The sequence below is a fragment of the Cnephaeus nilssonii genome (genome assembly GCF_951640355.1).
Source record: "Cnephaeus nilssonii genome assembly, chromosome: 9".
In the NCBI taxonomy this organism is placed as follows: Eukaryota; Metazoa; Chordata; class Mammalia; order Chiroptera; family Vespertilionidae; genus Cnephaeus; species Cnephaeus nilssonii.
In genome coordinates, this window is record NC_137080.1 from 76132526 (window position 1) to 76154147 (window position 21622).

At 52.9% G+C, this 21622-nt stretch overlaps 2 protein-coding genes and 1 pseudogene across 9 annotated transcripts in view; all 3 read left to right on the plus strand.

The window, feature by feature from the left end:
• The window catches only part of LOC307105088 (patr class I histocompatibility antigen, A-126 alpha chain-like), a 52812-nt gene extending 41939 nt beyond the window's left edge, over positions 1-10873 (plus strand). Inside the window, exons 1-9 of one of the 7 annotated variants that reach the window (XM_079780547.1) lie at positions 5194-6610; positions 7062-7303; positions 7517-7786; positions 8086-8361; positions 8953-9228; positions 9348-9461; positions 9899-9931; positions 10064-10111; positions 10264-10842. In XM_079780547.1, the coding sequence (XP_079636673.1) occupies positions 7231-7303; positions 7517-7786; positions 8086-8361; positions 8953-9228; positions 9348-9461; positions 9899-9931; positions 10064-10111; positions 10264-10268 (1095 nt within the window). In that variant the 5' untranslated portion in view covers positions 5194-6610; positions 7062-7230 and the 3' untranslated portion in view covers positions 10269-10842. Of the gene's footprint in view, positions 1-2288; positions 2414-2617; positions 2888-3121; positions 3398-3999; positions 4276-4394; positions 4509-4944; positions 4978-5165; positions 6611-7061; positions 7304-7516; positions 7787-8085; positions 8362-8952; positions 9229-9347; positions 9462-9898; positions 9932-10063; positions 10112-10263 lie in introns of those variants that run through there. The other 6 variants (XM_079780546.1, XM_079780548.1, XM_079780544.1 and 3 more) reach the window with 6 other exon arrangements.
• Positions 10874-14686: 3813 nt separating this feature from the next.
• On the plus strand, positions 14687-16012 carry LOC307105725 (transcription factor Dp-2-like; annotated as a pseudogene). The gene is made up of 3 exons: positions 14687-14703; positions 15310-15438; positions 15636-16012. The product of its transcript is annotated as a transcription factor Dp-2-like (transcript).
• Positions 16013-17503: 1491 nt separating this feature from the next.
• KLHL31 (kelch like family member 31) overlaps positions 17504-21622 on the plus strand; it is a 55740-nt gene continuing 51621 nt past the window's right edge. Inside the window, exon 1 of the mRNA XM_079781461.1 lies at positions 17504-17539. Within this exon, the coding sequence (XP_079637587.1) occupies positions 17537-17539 (3 nt within the window). The 5' untranslated portion in view covers positions 17504-17536. The remainder of the gene's footprint in view (positions 17540-21622) is intronic.

The following is a 21622-nucleotide window of genomic DNA, read 5'->3' on the forward strand; positions in this document are numbered from 1 at the left end:
AGACCACAAAGGTATCCACTCCGCTGCCCACAATCATCCTGTCCCTGCACGGCTCCTTCAGTCCCCCATTCTCTGCTCAAACAGCAGCCCTCCTTCCCCATCTGTTACTGCTAGTGCCCTGTTTCCTGCTTCACTGAGAACACTGAACACATTAGAGGACAATTACAGGTTTCCAACACCATCTGCTTCAAATCCGTTACCACAGGTCAGCTGTCTACCCCACCTCATCCCTTCTATAGTGGCTTATTGTTTTGAGCCACTGAAGTTTGGGGTAGTTTGTTGCTCAGCAGCGGATAAGTAATAAAGCTCTCTTCAGTTTCTCTTAGTCTACGTCTTGGTTTCCTTGCACTTGGAAAATGTTACCTGCACTCGCTGTTTCCAGTTCTCCTGTTCTCTCCTATATTTTCTGTCTTTCCTCCCTTCTCCCTTCTGTCTTTCCTTTTCTCCTTCCTTTGTGCTTGTCATCAGATCTCCCAATCATATAAAATAATGCTGTGTGGTCATGTCAAGTGAAGCATTACGTGGGTCTATATGTTAAAAGTATAAATACAAGGGCTATGGAATAAAAGTAAAGGAAATAATGAATAGTCTGAAAAGAAAATGTCTCGGTGATTCTGCAATGCAAGGAACCAAAGAACTGACTTTCAACTCTTAATGCTTCTACTTAATCTGTGTTTTGGTTTATTTTCAGAACAACTATGTCAGCAACATGAAGTCTTCCACATTCCTGGTAAAAGTTTAAATTGGCACAGGCACTTTGAAGTCACATGAGCATCATCGAGTCTGGTTAAAGTACAGGCCCCACAGAGCCCAGCATTCCCACCCCTGACCATCCCCTCTGGGGAGTTTCTTGTCCTGTGCCCTAGGAGACATGTACACTAATGTTTGCAGCAAAAACTGGAACAACCACATATACATCAATGGAAAAATAGCAACATTTCAGGATAATCATAAAATGTAAGACTCAGCACTCAAAATGGAAGGACAGCCTCACAGGTGGGAGATGACCCTTAGGTAACGCAGAGTCGCCACGTGTCCATGCAGTACCAGACCTCTGTGCCGGCAAATGTAAAACGGGCAAAACGAAGATTTGTTTTGCAGATGTGTATATACTTATGGAAAATCTTTAGAGTACCTCAAGGTCTAAGAAGCACAGGAATCAGGTTAGAGGTTACATCTGGGGGACGGGACTGTGTCCACTGATGGTTGTTGGCACCAATTCAACATGAACAGGAATGCCCCATTTGAGATGCCCAGTCTTTAAACTCTTTGATCTAGCTAGTGTATGTTCTCAACTTTGTTTCCACTCACTGTAGTGAACATCATTATTAATGGCATTACCAAGAAGATCTTACAAATACTGCTGTATCTCCTTTCTCTATCTCAAACTTTTCTAAAAGTGAAATTTAGAGCATTGAAGAAACTAATCAATTAAAGCAAGCAATATTTTATTTGGTATAATCCCTATCCAATGTTTTCAGGCACATCTCCTCCAGGATTAAAGAGAAAACCCTCCTCCCCCTTTCCCAGGGCGAGCTCACTCTCTGGCATCAAGTTCCCAGGGTGAGTTTTCTTCTAGAAGTGTCTGTTAGGTTGGATGGAGCAATTGAGTTGTTACCCCTCCCCGGGGAACTGACTTTTCAGGCCATTTCCCTATGGACATTCCCTGAGACCACACTTTACTTGCTGAGACCACATTCCGTTATCTCTCCCCTCCAGACCTGCACAGAGAACTCTCCGCCCAGAAAAGCCTGCCAGAAGTCCTTTGAAAACAGCGGACTCCTGTCACTGGGTGCTGGAGCCATCTGGGGCTCAGACACCTGATGTGCGGGTGATCTATTAAATTCGTAATCCTTCACCATTCTGGCCTCCTGGGTTCCTCCTTCAGCGACCTAACAATGTCCAGGGGCAGAGGTGAGGGTGGGAGGCAGAGTCCATTTCAGGGAGAGGGGTTCCAGGAAGAGAAGGGGAGGAAAGGGCTGGTCCCAGCCTGGGGTGTCTCCCTGGTTCTCACACAGCCCCTGGGCAGGACTGAGGGAGACTGTGTGACAGGAGCTCTCCGTGCAGCGGGAGGGGTCAGGGCAACGTCCCAGGTCCCAGGCCTGGTCTCAGGGTCCCAGCCTCAGCCAGAAACTCAGTGTTGGAGAGTTACTATCTCCCTGCAGTTTCACTTCCCCTCTCACAACCTGTGTGGGGCCCTTCTTCCTGGATACTCGTGACGCGCGAGCCGAGTTCTCATTCCCATTGGGTGTCAGGTGCTAGAGAAGCCAATCAGCGTCACCGCTGCTCCCGGTGTAATGCTTCCAGGGCCTCATCGGGGCTCAGACTACAGAGAGCGAGGGTGCGGTCATGGGGTCCCCAGCCCTCCTCCTGCTGCTCTGGGGGCCCCTGGCCCTGACAGAGACCTGGGCGCGTGAGTGCGGGGTCGGAAGGGAACGGCTTTTGCGGGGATGAGCGAGGGAAACCTGCGGGGGCGCAGGACCCCGAGTTGGGCGCGTCTCCACCACCCCCGCGCAGACCCCCAAACCCGGACCCCATCCTGTCCTACAGACCTGGGACCCGAACCCGCGCCGGGAGGAGGGTCGCGGGTGGTCAGCCCCTCCTCTCCGGCCCCCAGGCTCCCACTCCCTGAGACATTTCCTCACCGCTGAGTCCCGGCCCGGATATCGTAAGCCCAGCTTCGTGGTCGTCGGCTACGTGGACGACACGCAGTTCGTGCGGTTCGACAGCGACTCCGCGAGCCGGAGGATGGAGCCGCGGGCGCCGTGGATGGAGCAGGAGGAGCCGGGCTATTGGGACCTGAGCACGCGGAATGCCGAGGTCGCGGCACAGAGTTTCCGACTGAACCTGGACATCCTGCGCGGCTACTACAACCAGAGCCAGGAGGGTGAGCCACGCGGGCCTGGGGCCAGCGACCCGGTCATGATCCCCATCCCCACGGACGGACCGGGGTCGCCCTGAGTGTCCGGGTCCAAGCTTCACACTGAGGGCGTGAGACCCTCCTGGCCCACCACCTGGGAGGACCTGGTTGCACTTTCAGTTTAGGTTTAATCCCTGAGGGTTGGATGGGGTCCGGTCTGGGTGGGGCGGAGCCTGACCGCGAGGCGGGGGGGCGGGTCAGGGTCTCACACCTTCCAGTGGATGTTTGGCTGCGAAATGGGACCGGACGGGCGCCTCCTCCGCGGTTATGACCAGTCCGCCTACGATGGCACCGACTACATCGCCCTGAACGAGGACCTGCGCTCCTGGACGGCATCCAACACCCCTGCTCAGATCACCCGGCGCAAGTGGGAGGCAGAAGGTGTAGCTGAGGAAAGGAGACACTACCTGGAGGAGGAGTGCCTGGAGTGGCTGCACAGATACCTGGAGAAAGGGAAGGAGGCGCTGCAGCGCGCAGGTACCTGGGGCCTCTGGGCCTCCCTCTTCTCCCCTGGGGCTGGGGCTCACCAAGGAGACAGGACACAGGATCAGTGTCAGAACACCTCTCCTTGGGGCCAGGAGACTGAGTCCGCTGGCTTTTCAGATCCAGTTCCCAAGCTTGACGCCCACCTTTCTCTCAGGGACACTTTGGGGTGCAGTCTCTGAGGGACAATTAGAGGGGAGGCCAAGCCTGAAATAACTGATGAGCGGTTCCCATTGACCCTGCAGTGGCTCTGGGACCCATGGGCGACTTGCTCTCTCAGACCCTGTTCCCTCCCCTCCCCCAGTGTATTTGAGGTCTGACACGGACTTTTCTGAGTCATTTGGCCTCCACCCAGGACAGGACCAGAAATCCGTTTCTCCCCCTGAGGCCTGCCTCCCACCCTGGGCTGTGTCCCTCTGACTAGAACTTTCTAAAGACTAGAGACCATCCCCAGATGCTGTGTCCAGGCTGGTGGCTGCTTGTGTGCTCCCTCGCCCTCCCCAGGCGCCCTGTCCACTCTCAGGTGGTCACATGAGGGCTGCTGGAGGGTCCCCTGACAATGCCAAGTTCCTGAATTTCCTCACCCTTCTCCTCAGACCCTCCAAAGACACACGTGACCCACCACCCCATCTCTGACCGCGAGGTCACCCTGAGGTGCTGGGCCCGGGGCTTCTACCCTGCGGACATCAGCCTGACCTGGCAGCGTGATGGGGAGGAGCAGACCCAGGACATGGAGCTTGTGGAGACCCGGCCTGCGGGGGATGGAACCTTCCAGAAGTGGGCGGCCCTGGTGGTGCCCCGTGGAGAGGAGCAGAGATACACGTGCCATGTGCAGCACGAGGGGCTGGCCGAGCCCCTGACCCTGAGATGGGGTGAGGAGGGGCGTGGGCACAGAGCCTGGTCTCAGGGAAGCAGGGGCCTGTGGAGGACTTCAGTGGGTTCAGGGCTGAGGCCTGGGGGGCAGGGCCCTCACCTCCCCTTCCCTTCCCAGAGCCGTCTCCTTGGGCCACCATCTCCCTAGTGGCCCTGGTTGTGGGCCTGGTCTTCCTTGGAGCTGTGGTTGCTGTGGTCACTGGATTGATGTGGATGAGGAGGAAGCTCTCAGGTAGGGAAGGGGTGGGGCTGAGTGTCTTGTCTCACTGAGGGTTGCAAGCCCAGGTAGAAGTGTGTTCTGCTTCATTAATGACGAGTACCATCCCCACACGTGTGGTTGCCCAGTGTGGGGCCCTATTTGCTGACACTCACTCTTTAGTAAGACACGATGAACATGAGGGACAGATTCATCACCTTGATGATTCTAGTGAGGGGACCTGGTTCCCAGCACTCCCAGCTCAGGGTGGAAGGTCTCTGCTGAGGACAGACCTCCGGGAGGATGGCTGGTCCAGTTCCCACACGTGTAGTTTCCTCAGGTTTCGTGATCCTGCTCTGGGTCTGTAGTCACAGTTCTGGAAATTTCTCTGGGCTCCAGGACTAGGAGTTCCTTTGGGACCTCATGGCCCTGCCTCCTCCCTGTCTTCTCACAGGATGTTTTCTTCCCACAGGTGGAAAAGGATGGAGCTATGCTCAGGCTGCCAGTGAGTATAGAAGGGGTGACCCCTGAGACCTTATGACAGTGAAGATGGGAGCCCATGGGGGACCTTACCTCCCATAGTTCCTGCTTTAGTCTCCTCTCCTCGGGTGGGCTCTGACCACTTCCTGTTTTGTTCTACCTCAGGCAGCAATAGTGCCCAGGGCTCTGATGCATCTTTCTTGGCTTTTAAAGGTAAAATCCTGATGTAACCAGAGGACAGGACCGGGTGATGGGGATTCTTGGGACAGAGTGAGCCTGCATGGACTGTTGAGAATGTCACCACTTACAGCCACAGAGTTGAATATTTCATGATCATTTTCTTCCACAGCGTGTGGCATGTGCCTTGTGGGGGGAGGAGTGATGGGAGATTTGTTCTGTTCGTGCTCCCACTTTGTGATTCAAGAACCTCTGATTTCTTTCTGCCAATGGCATCTGAATGTGTGTGTTTTATCAGCATAACATGAGGAGGTGGGAGGCTGGCCCAACACTCCCACCACTGGCCCTTCTCACACTTTCCTGTCCATCAGAGCCCGGCTGGGCCCTCGCCGTCCCTGTCTTTACTTGTGGTGCTCCGTGTGGGACTGAGTCATGGGAGATTTATCCACACTCCCACTTTGTGACTCAAGTGAAAGGTTAGCATGGTGATATGCGGGCAGGCTACATAGCCATTTGAATGGAAATAAAGAAAAATGGAATTTATTCAAGGAAAGAGGATGGGGATGCGATACCAAAGGGAAGGGCTGCAGAGCACCGAGCCAAGGGGAGGTTGGGTGGATGATGGCAACACCCACAATTTTGAGTTTCATCCTTAGACGCAGTCACTGGCAAGAAACTCTGTGGCCAGTGGGTCTGGGGGCTAAATAGTTGGCTTGGAAGGGGATGGAATGCAGGTGTGGGATCAGGTGCCTTTTGGAAAATTTCAGTTGCTTATATGGTCTCACTCCTGGTGCCTAGCAAGTTTTTCCTGCTCTTGCTCCCCTGTGGTGAGAAGCTTACAAATGGCCCTTAAGGGTTATATTGTCCAATAGCCCTAACATCAAGAACCTCTGATTTTAAAAAATAAATTAAGATTGTTAATTCTCAAAAACATATAATTACTGTCTGGCAATAATACTCTAGGGAAGTAGTTTTCCAGGTTATAACTTTCTGTAGAATATGTTCATTACATTCCCTCATTTGCCTGTAAGTTAACATGGCTCCAAAATTTAAAGGCCTGATTCCCAAATGAATGTGGAAGTGTTAAAATATGTGTGATTATGCACACATTTTATTCTCTGCACTGCTGTTTTGTTTTAAATATTTCATTTAAATTTTTTTATTAACATTACTTGCTTGTTCAATGCTTTTGTGATGGATCAATTAAAATTATTTTCAATATAAAAAATAAAAATAAAGAACCTCTGATTTCTTTCTGCAAAGGGCATCTAAATGTGCCTTCCTATCCGCATGACTTAAGGAAGTGGGAGGCTCGCCCCTCCCCCTCCCTCCCACTTTCCTGTCCAGCACAGCCCGGGCTGGCCCCGCCCCATCCTGTGTTTACTTCGTGGTGCACTGAGAGGCAACTTCTTACTGGCTGATTGAAATAAGACTCTGGATGTGAATTTGTTTTCCTGCTTCTGGCCAGGAAGGGCTGATGGGTAAGTAGAGAAGATTCTAAAATTAGAGAGGGAATAATTGGAATCACTGAGAACTTTCTAGAACCCATGTGTTTGTTGTGCTGAGTCTGTAGCCGGTGGGACAGGAGGGGCTGTGAGCACGGAGTGTGGTCAGGGGCTGTGTCAAGTTCCCAGGGTGAGCTTTCCTCTGGAAGTGTCCAGGGCAGAGGTGAGGGTGGGAGGCAGAGTTCATTCCAGGGAGAGGGGTTCCAGGAGGAGAAGGGGAGGAAAGGGCTGGTCCCAGCCTGGGGTGTCTCCCTGGTTCTCACACACCCCTGGGCAGGACTGAGGGAGACGGTGTGACAGGAGCTCTCCGTGCAGGGGGAGAGGTCAGGGCAACGTCCCAGGTCCCAGGCCTGGTCTCAGGGTCCCAGCCCCAGGGCGGAGGCTGAAGCGGGAAGCTCCGCGTTGGGGAGTCCCCACCTCCCTGCAGTTTCATTTCCTCTCACAGCCTGTGTGGGGCCCTCCTTCCTGGATACTCGTGACGCGGCCTCAGTTCCCACTCCCATTGGGTGTCCGCTTTCTGGAGAAGCCAATCAGCGTCGCTTGCGTTCCCAGAACTAAGTCTCCACTGACTCACCAAGACTTCGTACACCCGGAAAATGCTGCTCATGGGGTCCCCAACCCTCCTCCTGCTGCTCTGGACCCCCCCGGCCCTGACCGAGACCTGGGCAGGTGAGTGTGGGGTCGGGAGGGAACGGCCTCTGCTGGGGACGAGCGAGGGGGCGGGGGCACAGGACCCCGGAAAGGAGTGTCTCCACAACCTTCGGCCTGACCCTCCTTTCTGTCTCTGGGTCTCCTTCACCCCTGGGGGGTGAACGACCTGGGAGCCGGACTCTCTGCTGGAGGAGGGTTGCCCGGTGTCAGCCCCACCCCTTCGGCCCCCAGGCCCCCACTCCCTGAGGTATTTCTACACCTCCGCGTCCCGGCCGGGCCAGCCGAGGCCCCGCTTCGTCCTTGTTGGCTTCGTGGACGACACGCAGTTCGAGCGGTTCGACAGCGACTCGGAGAGTCAGAGGGCGGAGCCGCGGGCGCCCTGGATGGAGCGGGAGGAGCCGGGCTATTGGGACCTGAGCACCGGGAACGCCAAGGCCACAGCACAGACTTTCCGGGGGAACCTGCACACCCTGCGCGGCTACTACAACCAGAGCGAGGACGGTGAGCCACGCGGGCCCCGGGACCCAGCCAAGAACTCCAACCCCACGAACGAACCGGGGTCACCCCTCAATCCCGAGGCTGCGGGACCCCCGCGACCCCCGACCCGGGAGGAGCCATCAGGGACTTAGAGCCGATTTCAATTTGGGTTTCACTTATAACCTTACTGGTGGGACTGGCCTCCGGGCGGGGCTGACCATGGGGCGGAGCTGGTGGGCGGGGCTTACCTTGAGGCGGAACTGGTGGGCGGGGCTGTCATCGGGGCGGGGCTAAGTGGGCGACACTGACCTCTGGCGGGTCAGGGTCTCACACCTTCCAGTGGATGTTCGGCTGTGACATGGGGCCGGACGGGCGCCTCCTCCGCGGTTATCACCAGTTCGCCTACGATGGCACTGACTACCTCGCCCTGAATGGGGACCTGCGCTCCTGGACCGCGGCCGACACCGCGGCTCAGATCACCTGGCGCAAGTGGGAGGCGGTTGGTGAGGCAGAGGAATGGAGACACTACCTGGAGGAGGACTGCCTGGAGTGGCTGCACAGATACCTGGAGAAAGGGAAGGAGGCGCTGCAGCGCACAGGTACCAGGGGCCTCTGGGCCTCCCTCATCTCCCCTGGGGCTGGGGCTCAACAAGGAGACAGGACACAGGATCAGTGTCAGACACCCCTCCTTGGGGCCAGGAGACTGAGTCCGCTGGCTTTTCAGATCCAGTGACGCCCAACATTCTCTCAGGGACACTTTGGGGTGCACTCTCTCAGGGACAATTAGAGGGGAGACCAAGCCTGAAATAACTGATCAGGGTTCCCATTGACCCTGCAGTGGCTCTGGGACCCATGGGCGACTTGCTCTCTCAGACCCTGTTCCCTGCCCCTCACCCAGTGTACTTGAGGTCTGACACGGACTTTTCTGAGTCATTTGGACTCCACCCAGGGCAGGACCGGAAATCCATTTCTCCTCCTGTGGCCTGCCTCCCACCCTGGGCTGTGTCCCTCTGACTAGAACTTTCTAAAGACTAGAGATCATCCCCAGATGCTATGTCCAGGCTGCTGGCTGCTTGTGTGCTCCCTCGCCCAACCCAGGTGTCCTGCCCACTCTCAGGTGGTCACATGAGGGCTGCTGGAGGGTCCCCTGACAATGCCAAGTTCCTGAATTTCCTCACCCTTCTCCTCAGACCCTCCAAAGACACACGTGACCCACCACCCCATCTCTGACCACGAGGTCACCCTGAGGTGCTGGGCCCGGGGCTTCTACCCTGCGGACATCAGCCTGACCTGGCAGCGTGATGGGGAGGAGCAGACCCAGGACATGGAGCTTGTGGAGACCCGGCCTGCGGGGGATGGAACCTTCCAGAAGTGGGCGGCCCTGGTGGTGCCCCCTGGAGAGGAGCAGAGATACACGTGCCATGTGCAGCACGAGGGGCTGGCCGAGCCCCTGACCCTGAGATGGGGTGAGGAGGGGCGTGGGCACAGAGCCTGGTCTCAGGGAAGCAGGGGCCTGTGGAGGACTTCAGTGGGGTCGGGGCTGAGGCCTGGGGGGCAGGGCCCTCACCTCCCGTTCCCTTCCCAGAGCCGTCTCCTTGGGCCACCATCCCCCGAGTGGCCCTCGTTGTGGGCCTGGTCTTCCTTGGAGCTGTGGTCGCTGTGGTCACTGGATTGATGTGGAGGAGGAGGAAGCTCTCAGGTAGGGAAGGGGTGGGGCTGAGTGTCTTGTCTCACTGGGGGTTGCAAGCCCAGGTAGAAGTATGTTCTACTTCATTAATGGCAAGTACCATCCCCACACGTGTGGTTGCCCAGTTTGGGGCCCTATTTGCTGACACTCACTCTTTAGTAAGACACGGGTGAACATGAGGGACAGATTCATCACCTTGATGATTCTAGTGAGGGGGCCTGGTGCCCAGCACTCCCAGCTCAGGGTGGAAGGTCCCTGCTGAGGACAGACCTCCGGGAGGATGGCTGGTCCAGTTCCCACACGTGTAGTTTCCTCAGGTTTCCTGATCCTGTCCTGGGTCTGTAGTCTCAGTTCTGGAAACTTCTCAGGGCTCCAGGGCTAGGAGTTCATTTGGGACCTCATGGCCCTGCCTCCTCCCTGTCTTCTCACAGGATGTTTTCTTCCCACAGGTGGAAAAGGAGGGAGCTATTCTCAAGCTGCCAGTGAGTATGGAGGGTGACCCCTGAGATCCTGTGATAGTACAGACTGGATCCCATTGGGGCCTCACCCCCATAGTTCCTCCCTTAGTCTCCTCCCTGGGGGCTCTGACCCCGTCCTGTTTTGTTCTACCCCAGGCAGCGATAGTGCCCAGGGCTCTGATGTATCTCTCACAGCTTCTAAAGGTGAGACTCTGACGACAGCAGGGGTTGGGGCAAAAGGGAGAGGACCGGGTGATGGGGATTCTTTGGGACATAGTGAGTCTGCATGGGCTGTTGAGAATGTCACTGCTTACAGCCACTGGACTGAATTTGTTCTTCATCATTTTCTTCCACAGCGTGAGGCACTTGTCCGGGACTGAGTGATGGGAGATTTGTTCACACTCCCACTTTGTGATTCAGGAACCTCTGATTTCTTTCTGCCAACGGCATCTGAATGTGTGTGTTCCTATCAGCAGAGTGTGAGGAGGTGGGAGGCCGGCCCACCCCTGTCCGCCACACCCCCTCCCCAGCCTTCCTGTCCAGCAGAGGAGGGGCTGGCCCTCCCCATTCCTGTGTGTACTTCCTGGTGCGCTCAGCTGCAGCCCTTACGGCCTGATTGAAATGAGTCTGGATATGCATTCTTCTTCACTTCTTGCCGTGAAGGGGTGATGGGTTCATTAAAGGAGAACAGCCCGGCTGGTGTGCCTCCGTGGCTGAGTGTCCACCCAGGAACCAGGAAGTGATGGTTGGATTCTCTTTCAGGGCATATGCCCAGATTTCAGCTCAGTTCTCACCCGGGTCATGCAAGTGGCAGCCAATGGATGATTCTCTCTCATCATTGATGTTTCAATCTCTCCCTCTTCCTTCCTCTCTTGGAAAATAAATAAAAACATATTTTTTTAAAAAATTAAAGAAGAATATCCTAAGATTTGAGAGGAAATAAAGGGAAGAACCGAGAACTTTTCAGGTCCTGTGTGTTTGCTGTGCTGAGGCTGTTGCTGGGGGGACAGGCGAGGCTGTGAGGACCGAGTGTGGTCAGGGCTGTGCCCAGTTGATTCCTGGTCTCTCTTCAGCAGGGCACCGCTCTGCTCCTTTGTCCTTCTCCCTTCAGTAGAACCTTGTCCCACCAGGACTTTCCATCACAGGGACTCCAACATCACCAGGCTTTGTACACTGTCCTCATGAGGAACATCTCCAAAACCGTGGGCAGCAAGGCCTTCCTGTGTGCGGGTCAGCCTAGGCTCAGGCCTGGGTCCTGCCCTCAGCCCTCATCTTCTGGGATTTATTTGTTGTTTCTTTGTTTGTGTAGAGGACTATGCCAGTTTGTGTTCTCGTTATGTGGTTTGGTCTCTTTCTTCTTTTGAGTGTCCCCTATCCAGCACCAGCCAGAGGTGATTTAGTTGTCTGTCATTGTGCCCACAAGGCTCAGGGATCCCTGCACTCAAGAGTCCGTGGTCTGGAGAGATGAATTTTCATTCTCATCCTGCTCTTGGCTCCTTCCAGGAATTGATTGTTCTTTCCATCTTTTCCTAAACTCTCTAAGCAACCACGTCCTGGAATTAGCAGAGAGGATTGGTCCTGTAATTGGTCATCTTAAATAAGTTCCTGTTCGAATTCTGCTCTGCTCGCCCCCCACCCCCATCTCTCCCTGCCCTGCCCTGCCCTCTAGTGCTGGCTGCAGTGGGAATCCTGGAATTTCTGAAGCAGAGTCTCCTGTAGATTCAGGGAGAGCCGCTCTGTGGGAAGAGCAGGTGCACAGATGTCCATGTGAGAGCCTGCTGTGCTGTAGCTGCCACAGGACAGCTGTGGTTTGAGGCCTCATTAATGAAGACGTGTCTCTAGCACAGGGAGGTGCTCTGCACTGATCATTCATGAACCAATATTGGTTGTGTGTAACATGTGTGACAGTGTTTCTGCATGTGGGGAACATTGAAGGAAAATCAGAAAAGCTGCTTTCCTGTGGGACATACGTTGTGTGGGAAGAAACAGCGTGAATGAAAAAGTAGAGCAAACAAGGAAGGCGCCTGTGTGACAAGGGGTAACTGTTCTGGGAAAAAACGCCGAGGGGAAGGCAATCCCAAGTGTGGCTGTCGGGGACACGGACCGTGGCTGATTTTTTTTTTTTTTTTTTGCTTAGTTTTTAATACACACACACACACACACACACACACACACACACATTCTCACACACTGAGTGGCCAGATTATTATGATCTCTGAACGCATAATAATCTGGCCACTCAGTGTATATCCTATATAATAAAAGGCTAATATGCACATTGTCCCCACCAGGAGTTTGACTAGCAGGCAAGCCGGCCAACCACCCATATCCCCTCCCCCTAGCCAGGCTGGCCAGACTCCACCCATGCACAAATTCATGCACTGGTCCTCTAATACACACACACACATACACACACACACACACATGCACAAACTGAGTATATATACTAGTGGCTTGATGCATGAAATTTGTGCATGGAAGGCAGGGGTCCCTCTGCTCAGCCTGTACCCTCTCCAATTCAGGACCCCTTGGGGGATGTCCGACTGCCAGTTTAGGCCGGATTGGGCTTAAACCTACAGTCGGACATCCCTCTCGCAATCCAAGACTGCTGGCTCCTAACCGCTTGCCTTCCTTCCTGATCACCCCTAACCACTCTGCCTGCCTGCCTGATCGCCCCTAACCACCCTCTCCTGTCAGCCTTATTGCCCCTAACTGCACTCCCCTGCTGGCCTGATCACCCCTAACTGCCCTCCCCTGCTGGCCTGATCACCCCTAACTTCCCTCCCCTGCTGGCCTGATTACCCCTAACTGCTCCCCTGCCGGCCTGATCGCCCCTAATCGCCTCTGCCTCAGCCCCGTCACTGTGGCTTTGTCTGGAAGGAGGACCAGATGACTGGAAGATGTATGGTCGACCTGGTCTAATTAGCATATGACCCTTTTATTAGTATAGATTTTATTGATTTCAGAGAGAAAGGGAGAGGGAGAGAGAGATAGAAAGATTAACGATGGGAGAAAATCTTTGATCGGCTGCCTCCTGCACGTCCCCAGCTGGGGATGGAGCCCACAACCCAAGCATGTACCCTTGACCAGAATCCAACCCGGGACTCTTCAGTCCCCAGGTCGACACACTATCCACTGAGCTAAACCACTAGGACTTGTCTGTTTGATTTGGGTGGCCATTCAGTGGGGGCCTCACTGGGAAGGGAGCTTGAGGAAAGCATTGAAGGACTTGAGGAATTATCCCTGAGGATGTGGGAAGGAAGTCCTTTCCAGCAGTGGCACCTCCAGTGCGAATGGCCTGGGGCAGGAGTGTGTCTGGATTAAGAGGGAGGAGGCCAGTGTGGGAATGCAGCAGAGAGTAATGGAGATGAGATAAAGACAAGGCCAGACCTCCTGGGCCTGGAGGAAGGAAGAAGGGCAGGGACTGTGCTCTGAGTGAGGAGGGAGCCACAGGAGAGTTTAGAGCAGGAGAGGCCTGGCCTGTACCCCCTTTAAAGGATCACTGTGGCTGCTGAGCTGTGTACAGTGGGAGGTGAGGGGCAGTGGGGAGGCAGGAGGAGGCTGGGAGGGGCTCCAGGCTGGAGAGGCTTCCAGGGGCTGAGAGGTGGAAAGAGTGGGCGTGCTGGATTCTGGTTCCTTCTGAAGATGGACTTTAGAGCGTGCCTAATGGTTAATCTGGGGCATGTGAGAGAGGAGTCCAGGTCACCAAAAATCTCAGAGGACACAAGTAGAGAGACAGAGTTCCCATTACCAGAGATGGAGAGACTCTGGAGCAGCTCATTTGAGGGGCATCACAGGCCTTCATTTTAAGAGATGCTGGAGCTGAGTGTCTGTTAGCAACACAAGGGAGTCGTCAGATTGGCAGTTGGACATATGAGTCTGGAGATCAGGAGAGATGTTGGTTGGAGAAACAGACTTGGGAGGCGACACAGGTAAATGACATTTAAAGCCTTGAGAACGGACGAGGTCACCAAGGAACTGATGGCTACAAGGAGACCAAGGAAGAAGGACTGAACCCAGGACCCAGTGCTGAGCCATCCGGTCAGACCACACACCAGAGCTGACTGCACTGTCTGTCTCCGGGTCTAGCAGGCACAGGGACTACGGAGCCCACAACGTTCCTGTGCGCAGGAACCACCTGGACCTCTTGTTAGCTCAGGACGTCCAGAGCAGAGTGTGAGAGTCTGGCTCTATCCCAAGGTGCTGATGCTGCTGGTCTTCAGATCCCACATTGAGCAGCGAGAACCCAGACCAGGACTCCCCGTGTCTGTGTGTCAGCCTCGCCTGCAGGGCTGTTACACAGGTGGTTCCTGGTCTGTGCCTGATTCTCTGGGTCTGTGGGTCTGGGAGAGGCTGGGGGTTTTGTAAGAAGCTCACAAGCAATCCTGGGGCTCAGCCAGCCTGGGAACCACTGAGGCCAGTGCCAGAGCTCAGGTTGGGGTGGGGTTTTACATCCACATTTAAAGGTTTTCATTTTTCCTTGGAAAGAAAAGGGAGGACTTTTGTCATCAGTTATGAGACATGATGTTGGGAGTTACGTGTTATTCTCTCTGCCATGGGGTAGAGACAGGTGGAAGAGTTAGGACATGGGCCCTGGGTCCCAAGAATAACATCTCCGATGGCTTGCTCTCTGAGACTGTTCCCCAGGTATATTTCTTGGAGCAAACAATGGAATCCCCATCTATTCTAATTTAGATATAAAGTGGTATATATATGATATTGGGGTCTAATAGTATTTTGGGGAAAACCACAGGCTTCAGGTCACACAGCCAGAAACTGATGCACATTCAGCCCAGGTGAGGTCCTACACGGGAGCCACTGCCCTGCTGCTAAGCACAGATGTCACTGCTCACACCACTGACCCCTGATGCTGAACCCTGGCCCTCTGGCTAGAATGGCTACCTCTGCTGCTCCTGACACCTGCACTGTCACTGCCTCTCCCACCACCCTTGCCAAATGCAGCCTGCACAGTCCCAGCCTCTCTGTGTCACCACGTCCCGAGTCAGGACAGATGGAGCCTCATGCCGTGTCCAGATGCACGAATGTTGGGGGATGTGAGTTTCCCTCTTTTACGGAAGGACGTGGTCTCTGCTTCCCATCAAGTCACTTTATGTGTCGAATTCTCCTCATGTAGGAAGAGAATTCAGGTGCTGGGGTGAGGGATGGATAAGGATGAGAATTTTCAAACTTGGAGCAAAGATCTAAGCCTGGGAGGTTGGTACCTTGTAGGCACTTAGATTTGGCTGGAAGAACAAGTGTCCAATAGATGACATCCCATCTGGTGAGCTACTTGCTTGCTCTGACTCTGATTTTCTTTGTAGTATGGTGAGAGATTTTTTTTCCCACTGAGTTCTCTCATTCTGGGATACCGACTATTTCCGACAATTCAACTCAATTCTGAGGAAAACAGTCATAGACTGCAGCATCTCCAGTGACAAGTTTGAATATCTTTTCAAATTTGACAGCACCTTTGAGATCCATGATGACATCGAAGTGCTGAAGCAGATGGGAATGTCCTTTGGCCTAGAGCAGTGGTCGGCAAACTCTTAGTCAACAGAGCCAAATATCAACAGTACAAGGATTGAAATATCTTCTGAGAGCCAGATTTTTTAAACTTAAACTTCTTCTAACGCCACTTCTTCAAAGTAGACTCGCCCAGGCTGGGGTATTTTGTGGAAGAGCCACACTCAATGGGGCCAAAGAGCCGCATGTGGCTCGCGAACCGCAGTTTGCGGACCACGGGCCTAGAGTCAGGCAAATGTTCTCTGGAGGATCTGAAACATGCTAAGTCACTGGTGCCAAAGGCGTTAGAGGTTATATCCCAGATATCTCCACAGGACCGTCATGGTTAAATCAGGGACTGCTTTTGAACTCTACCCAATCCGTTTCCAGTTTAGACCTGACCACTGGTGCCACCTTGTCCCAATCAAGCGTAATCCAGGGGTTCTGCTTGGATGCTGAAGTGACCTTAGCAATTGGGCAGATGCTTGCCCCAAACAGTCACTAATCCAGCAGTGCGGCCTCTCACTGCTCCGAGTCCCGCCCTGCTCGCTCAACGATGAAGACGAGGAGGAGGAGGAGGAGAACTCTTCCTCCCCAGAATAAAGACAGGACGAAACCCCCAAAAAACCCTATCTTTTAGAAGTTTCTCTTGAAGGTTTTTCTGCAGATAGCCTTTTGATAGACAGAAAAGGTAAAGAGGGTGAAAAGGATTTCATGCGTAAGTCTCCCTACTTCAGGCTTCCAATCAAGTGTCATTTAAATGAATAATTCCACATATCAGCCTCCCCCTTAAAAATCACTGAATGCTTCCAGATTACCCAAACAAGGATCTTTGTTTTTGAGACAAACCCATTTGTAGTTGGAGGCCAAGTCAACTTGCCTTGAAGATTCAGAGGCGATTGGTTACAGTTCTCCAGCACCGAGGAGTGGCATGACCCTGGCAGTTCTGTGGAAGCGGTGCCGCTCCGTGCTTTGTGCATGTAAAAGAGCGACTCCTGGGCCCCGTTTTCTTAACATTGGCCTTGCAACTTTATAAAGGTGTTTTGCCTGCATACTTCATTCCAGCTAAGTTTCCATAGGAATTTTAAAAATTTGAAAATCGAGTACTTCATACAAAAAATAATGTTTTCTTGATTAAAACAACAACAGTATAAAACCCTTACTACTCAGTAATGAGACATTTCACTAACCCCCACCAGACAATAAGTTTCACTTGTATGAAGTCCTGTTATATACGTACTGGATATTTTCTAATAGCTATTCTGAATATTTCAAGTTTTATCAGTCAAAGGGTATAATTCTCAGGAGTCCCCTTGAGTAGCAAGTAGAAGTCAGATGTTGAACAATAAAACAAACACAAACCCTATCAAAGGTTCACTACACTTCCCCTGGAAGGGACATTTTCTCTGAGCCATGCAGGATGAGAAAATCTGGGTGAGGGAGGGAGAGGTGGGAAGTGATTCGGGCAGACAGAACGTCATGCCTGAAGTCCCTAGCCAGGAATAGAGCGGCTGTCCCAGAAACTGAAAGAAAACCGTGGAGCACTGCTGGCTCCTGGAGAAGCCCGTTAGGCGTGGCACTGCCGGCCGTACAAACTATTGTGGTCTCTTTGCAGAGACTGATAGAAACCATTGAAAGGTTTCCAATGTCTCTGGGAAGGTTCTAAATGTACAAAGTCATTGGCCTCGTTTTGTCGATTTGAAAGGAGGGCTTTCCCCATGGTTGCTGAGTCGTGTCCTTTCCCGGTTGTGAAAAATTCTCCGCTGCCCTCTTCAGGTGTTTCCTCTTCCCCATTCTAACTTTTCCTCTTCATCGGGAACTCCAATGAGACGCGTTGGATCTCCCTACTCTAGCCTACTCTCTTAACCTCTCTACCAGGTTTTTTTCATCTCTTTTTCTCTCTGTGCTGCATTCTGCAAAATTTGAGAGTTTACTAATTCCATATTCAGCCTACGAGTTTTTCTTTATTTCTAGAAGTTCCATTCAAATATATAACACATGGCTCATATTTCCTAGTGTTTTCTTAAATGTTATTAACCTTTTTATTTTGTGATAACTGTGGAATCACATGCACTTGTAAGGAGTAATCCGGAGAGATCTTGTGTATCCTTGACCCAGTTTCCTCCAATGGTAACCTCTTGCAAAACCATAGCACAGTCATACCAGGACCTTCATTTTTAAAAATTTATTCATTTTTTATTTTATTTTAAAACCTGTATGGTTTTATGAACCAGTGTCTCCCCAATAATTTCAATGAGAGAGAGAGAGAGAGAGAGAGAGAGAGAGAGAGAGAGAGAGAGAGAGAGAGAGAGAGAGTTATGTCCTCTGGGGAGGGAAGGAAGGTGGCGGCCCCGGACGCCACCTGGCGGCCGCTTTAATGCAGTTTCTTCCTTGCGAAGCCCCCTGGGGAGGGGAAGCGGCCCGCGGAGGCCAACTTCCAGGAGGCCAGCGGTGCCGGTGGCCGGTGCCTGGCCCGTTCTCCCGAGATTGGACCTGCAGGACTGCGGAGGGAGTGAGTGTCTGTCGCGGGGGCTGGGGGAGTGGGCTGCCCGGGACGGGTCGACCAGCACTCGCTGTTGCCCCTCTGCGGGGACCGACCGTGGCCACCGCCAGTCCTGCCCGCGGCCGGGACCTTGTGCCTTGACCCGCGCCGCCCCCCGCCTCCTCCCCCCCGCCGCCCGCTTTTGTTGACTTTGGCCGGGCGCGTGCCAGCGGGAGGTGCGGACCCGCCGCTGCCCCACGTCCGCCTCCGCTCCGGGGGTCCGGTCGTCAGAGGGGCCTCCCGGAATTTTTCCAGGTCCCGGTCCGGAGGCGGCGCCCGCCCGCCAGGGTCCACCCGGGGCGCGGGCGGGGTGTGCCCCCGTGTGCCCGGTCACCGGACTCCACTTGCTCGCCGTTCCCGAGTCGCGGAGTTCGGAGGTGGGGCCGGTGGGGCCGGTGGGGCCGGTGGGGCCGGTGGGGCCGGTGGGGCCGGTGGGGCGGTGCGTGGAGGACGGCGGAGGGCCAGGCGGGTCGGTCCGGGCGCACGCGTGGGTCCCGGCCGTCGGACGCGGTTCTTCGTCGTTTCCCCCGTCCCCATGCGGTTCTGGGAGGGCAGTGAGTCTGCGGGCGGGCCTTCCCGGGGCGCGGTGGTCAAAGGCGCCCCGCGGGATTTTTTCAAAGTCCCGATTAGGAAGCACGTTCTGACCGGCCCGGCCCGCGCGGGCGGAATGGTGAGGGAGGCCGTGGAGGCACATTTTTTAAAAATATATATATACTTTATTGATTTTTACAGAGAGGAAGGGAGAGGGAGAGAGAGTTAGAAACATCGACCAGCTGCCTCCTGCACACCCCCCACTGGGGATGTGCCCGCAACCAAGGTACATGCCCTTGACCGGAATGGAACCTGGGATCCCCTCAGTCCACAGGGTGACACTCCATCCACTGAGCCAAACCGGTCAGGGCACGAGGCACACACTTAACTGGCTTTGGGGGGTCGACCAGATAGCCCCGTCCCTTTCTCTCGCTCCCCTCCTGCCCCCCGCCCTTCTTTGGTGGCAATGGGGTCCTGTGGGGTCTCTGGTGGCCGTGACTCGCTCCGGGGAGGCCGGTGTGATCTGTAGACAGACGCCAGGACCTTCGTTTTTTTAAAAAAATACATGACATTGCTTTTTAATAGGCTGTGTCGGATAAAGCTAATAATAGAAGTCTTTGTATGTCTTTAATACTGTCTGTCTCTGTTGGTTCTTGCTCATAGTGACTTGCTTTCTTTTGTGTTTCACGATTGTGACTGTGAACTGTTTTAATCTGGAACGCTAAGCAGGGGGGTTGATTTGGCCCTTGGACTGGAGCTGGATTCCACCACAGAGAACTTGTCTTTACTTCAGACTGGTTCTCTGTGGCACCACCAGCCCAGGTCTCCTTTATACCAAACGGCTGGCTGCAGGTACGTTGGGTTTACCCAGGTGGTAGGAATTTCCGTTGCAAACCCTCATGCAGGCTGGGTTGTGGATGTGTTCAGGGTAGCCTGCTGGAGCTGTGGGAGTCAGGATTGCATCTAGGCTGCCCTTCCACAAGGAGCTGCACAGGGCAATGAGCTCAGATAGAGCCTTTACTTGGTTTATTGCTCTGCCATCGCCATCTTGAAATTCTTAATAATTTTGAGCAAGGAACCCCTCATTTTCCTTTTCTACTGGGGCCTGCACATTATATAGCTGGTCCTAGAAGGAGTATAGCTCTTTAGGGACCCCAGCTTTATAGGGCGATGCCTCCTATTTTATGGGGCTTTTTCTCTTGTAGCCTGTAACTGGCAAGTCCCTTAAAACTCAAAGCTCAGGTTTACTTGTTTGATAAGAGCAGCTTCTGTGTACTTATCCCTCTATGTTCCTATTGTACTTTTTGTCTTGAGTATATTTTACTTTCTTCCAGGGAATCAATGCTTCTAAGAAGATTGTTTAAAACAGATGCATTTTCTTTTCAGTGGGAGGTTCAATCCAGGTTCTTGGTCTCAAATCCTGCTGGAGCAGAAGCATGGGCAGTATCCCAAAGGCAACCCCATTTCCTCTCTGCAAAGTCCCTCCTGGTGCTCTTCTCTTCTTGTGGGGTCACCAACCTTCTTCCAGATCACAGTCCATCCAAGCCTCCTCCCCCCCGCCCCCACCTCCACATCTGGACAATCCTGACATGGTCTGCAGGGCCAGGCCAACTATTCCTCTCCTCCATACTGTTCAGGCACAGCCCCGATCCTCTGGCTCCTTCAGGGATTACCTCTTTGGGTTCTCAAAAGCATTTCTTTTCTCAAAAATTCTCTGCTTTTGCAGATCCAAAGATCTGTCTTTCACAACCTCTGTGATGAGATTTTCAAACATATTTAAATATGTGAAAATATCAGCACCAATTGCTTCTTTCTCTTTGCAGTCCTCCTGTAACATTCCTGATGCTTTCCTGGGGAAAGGCTACTTCGGACTTGGTGAGAGTGCTGAGTGTGAGAGAAAGGGAACCACCAAATGAGCCCTAGAAGGTCCTGGGTTCGCTTCCGGTCAAGAGCACATACCTTGGTTGCAGGCTCCTCCCCTGCCCTGGTGCATGCAAGAGGCAACCTATCAATGTGTTTCTCTCACATCAGTGTTTCTCTCTGTCTTTCCCTTTCTTTTCCAGTCTCTCTGGAAGTCAGTGGAAAAATGTCCTCAGGTGAGGATTAAGAAAACACAAAGCGAATCTGGCTTTATGACTCCCCTTATCCTACTGCACATTACTTGAGTGCTGGGAGTCTTTGAGACCAGTTCCAGAGCTGACTTCTTAGTTGCAGAAGCAAATAAACTCAAATTTTGGATGTAAGCCAGTTTGAGTTGAATTTCTGACCTTACATTATAAGGACTCTTGACTCATCTAACGGTTACTAGATGTTGGACAGTCCCCCAAACCCTCTCTCGAAACACCAGGAGTGGGCTCCCAATGAGCTGCCACACCTATTTATTTGGTGGAGAATAGTAACAGGCAGCCAGCTGGAATGCTTAAAATATGGTTGTAGATTTGAGCTTTTGTTTCAAAAGACAGGAAATTTCCAAAGGTTAAGCACTGGAAATGCAAAAGTCAGTTATACTTAACCGGACAGCAGAGCAAGAATGAACAGGGTCCACCAGTTGGTGGCAGCCTTGCTCTTTTTCAGGTATTTCAGGCTGTGTCTGGGATGCAGTAAAATCTTGGGCATATCTCATAGCAATATATATATTTTTTTCTGATATATCGCCATGGGCAATGGAAACAAAATAAACAAATGGGACTACATCCAACTGAAAAGCTTTTGCATAACAAAGGAAACCATCAACAAAATGAAAAGACAACCCACTGTACAGGAGAACATATTTACCAGGGATACCTCTGATAAGGGGTTAATATCCAAAATTTATCAAGAACCTATAAAACACAACACTATAAAAACAATCCAATCAAAAAATGGGCCAGGGAGACCTGAATAGACAGTTCTCCAAAGAGGACATACAGATGGCCAATAGACATATGAAAAGATGCTCAATGTCACTAATCATCAGAGGAATGCAAGTGACAATCACAATGAGATATCACCTCACACCTGTCAGGACGGTTACCATCAATAAATCCACAAACAACAAGTGCTAGCGAGGATGTGGAGAAAAGGGAACCCTCATGTTGGTGGGAATGCAGACTGGTGGAAAGGAGTATGGTGTTACCTCAAAAAATTAAAAATGGAACTTC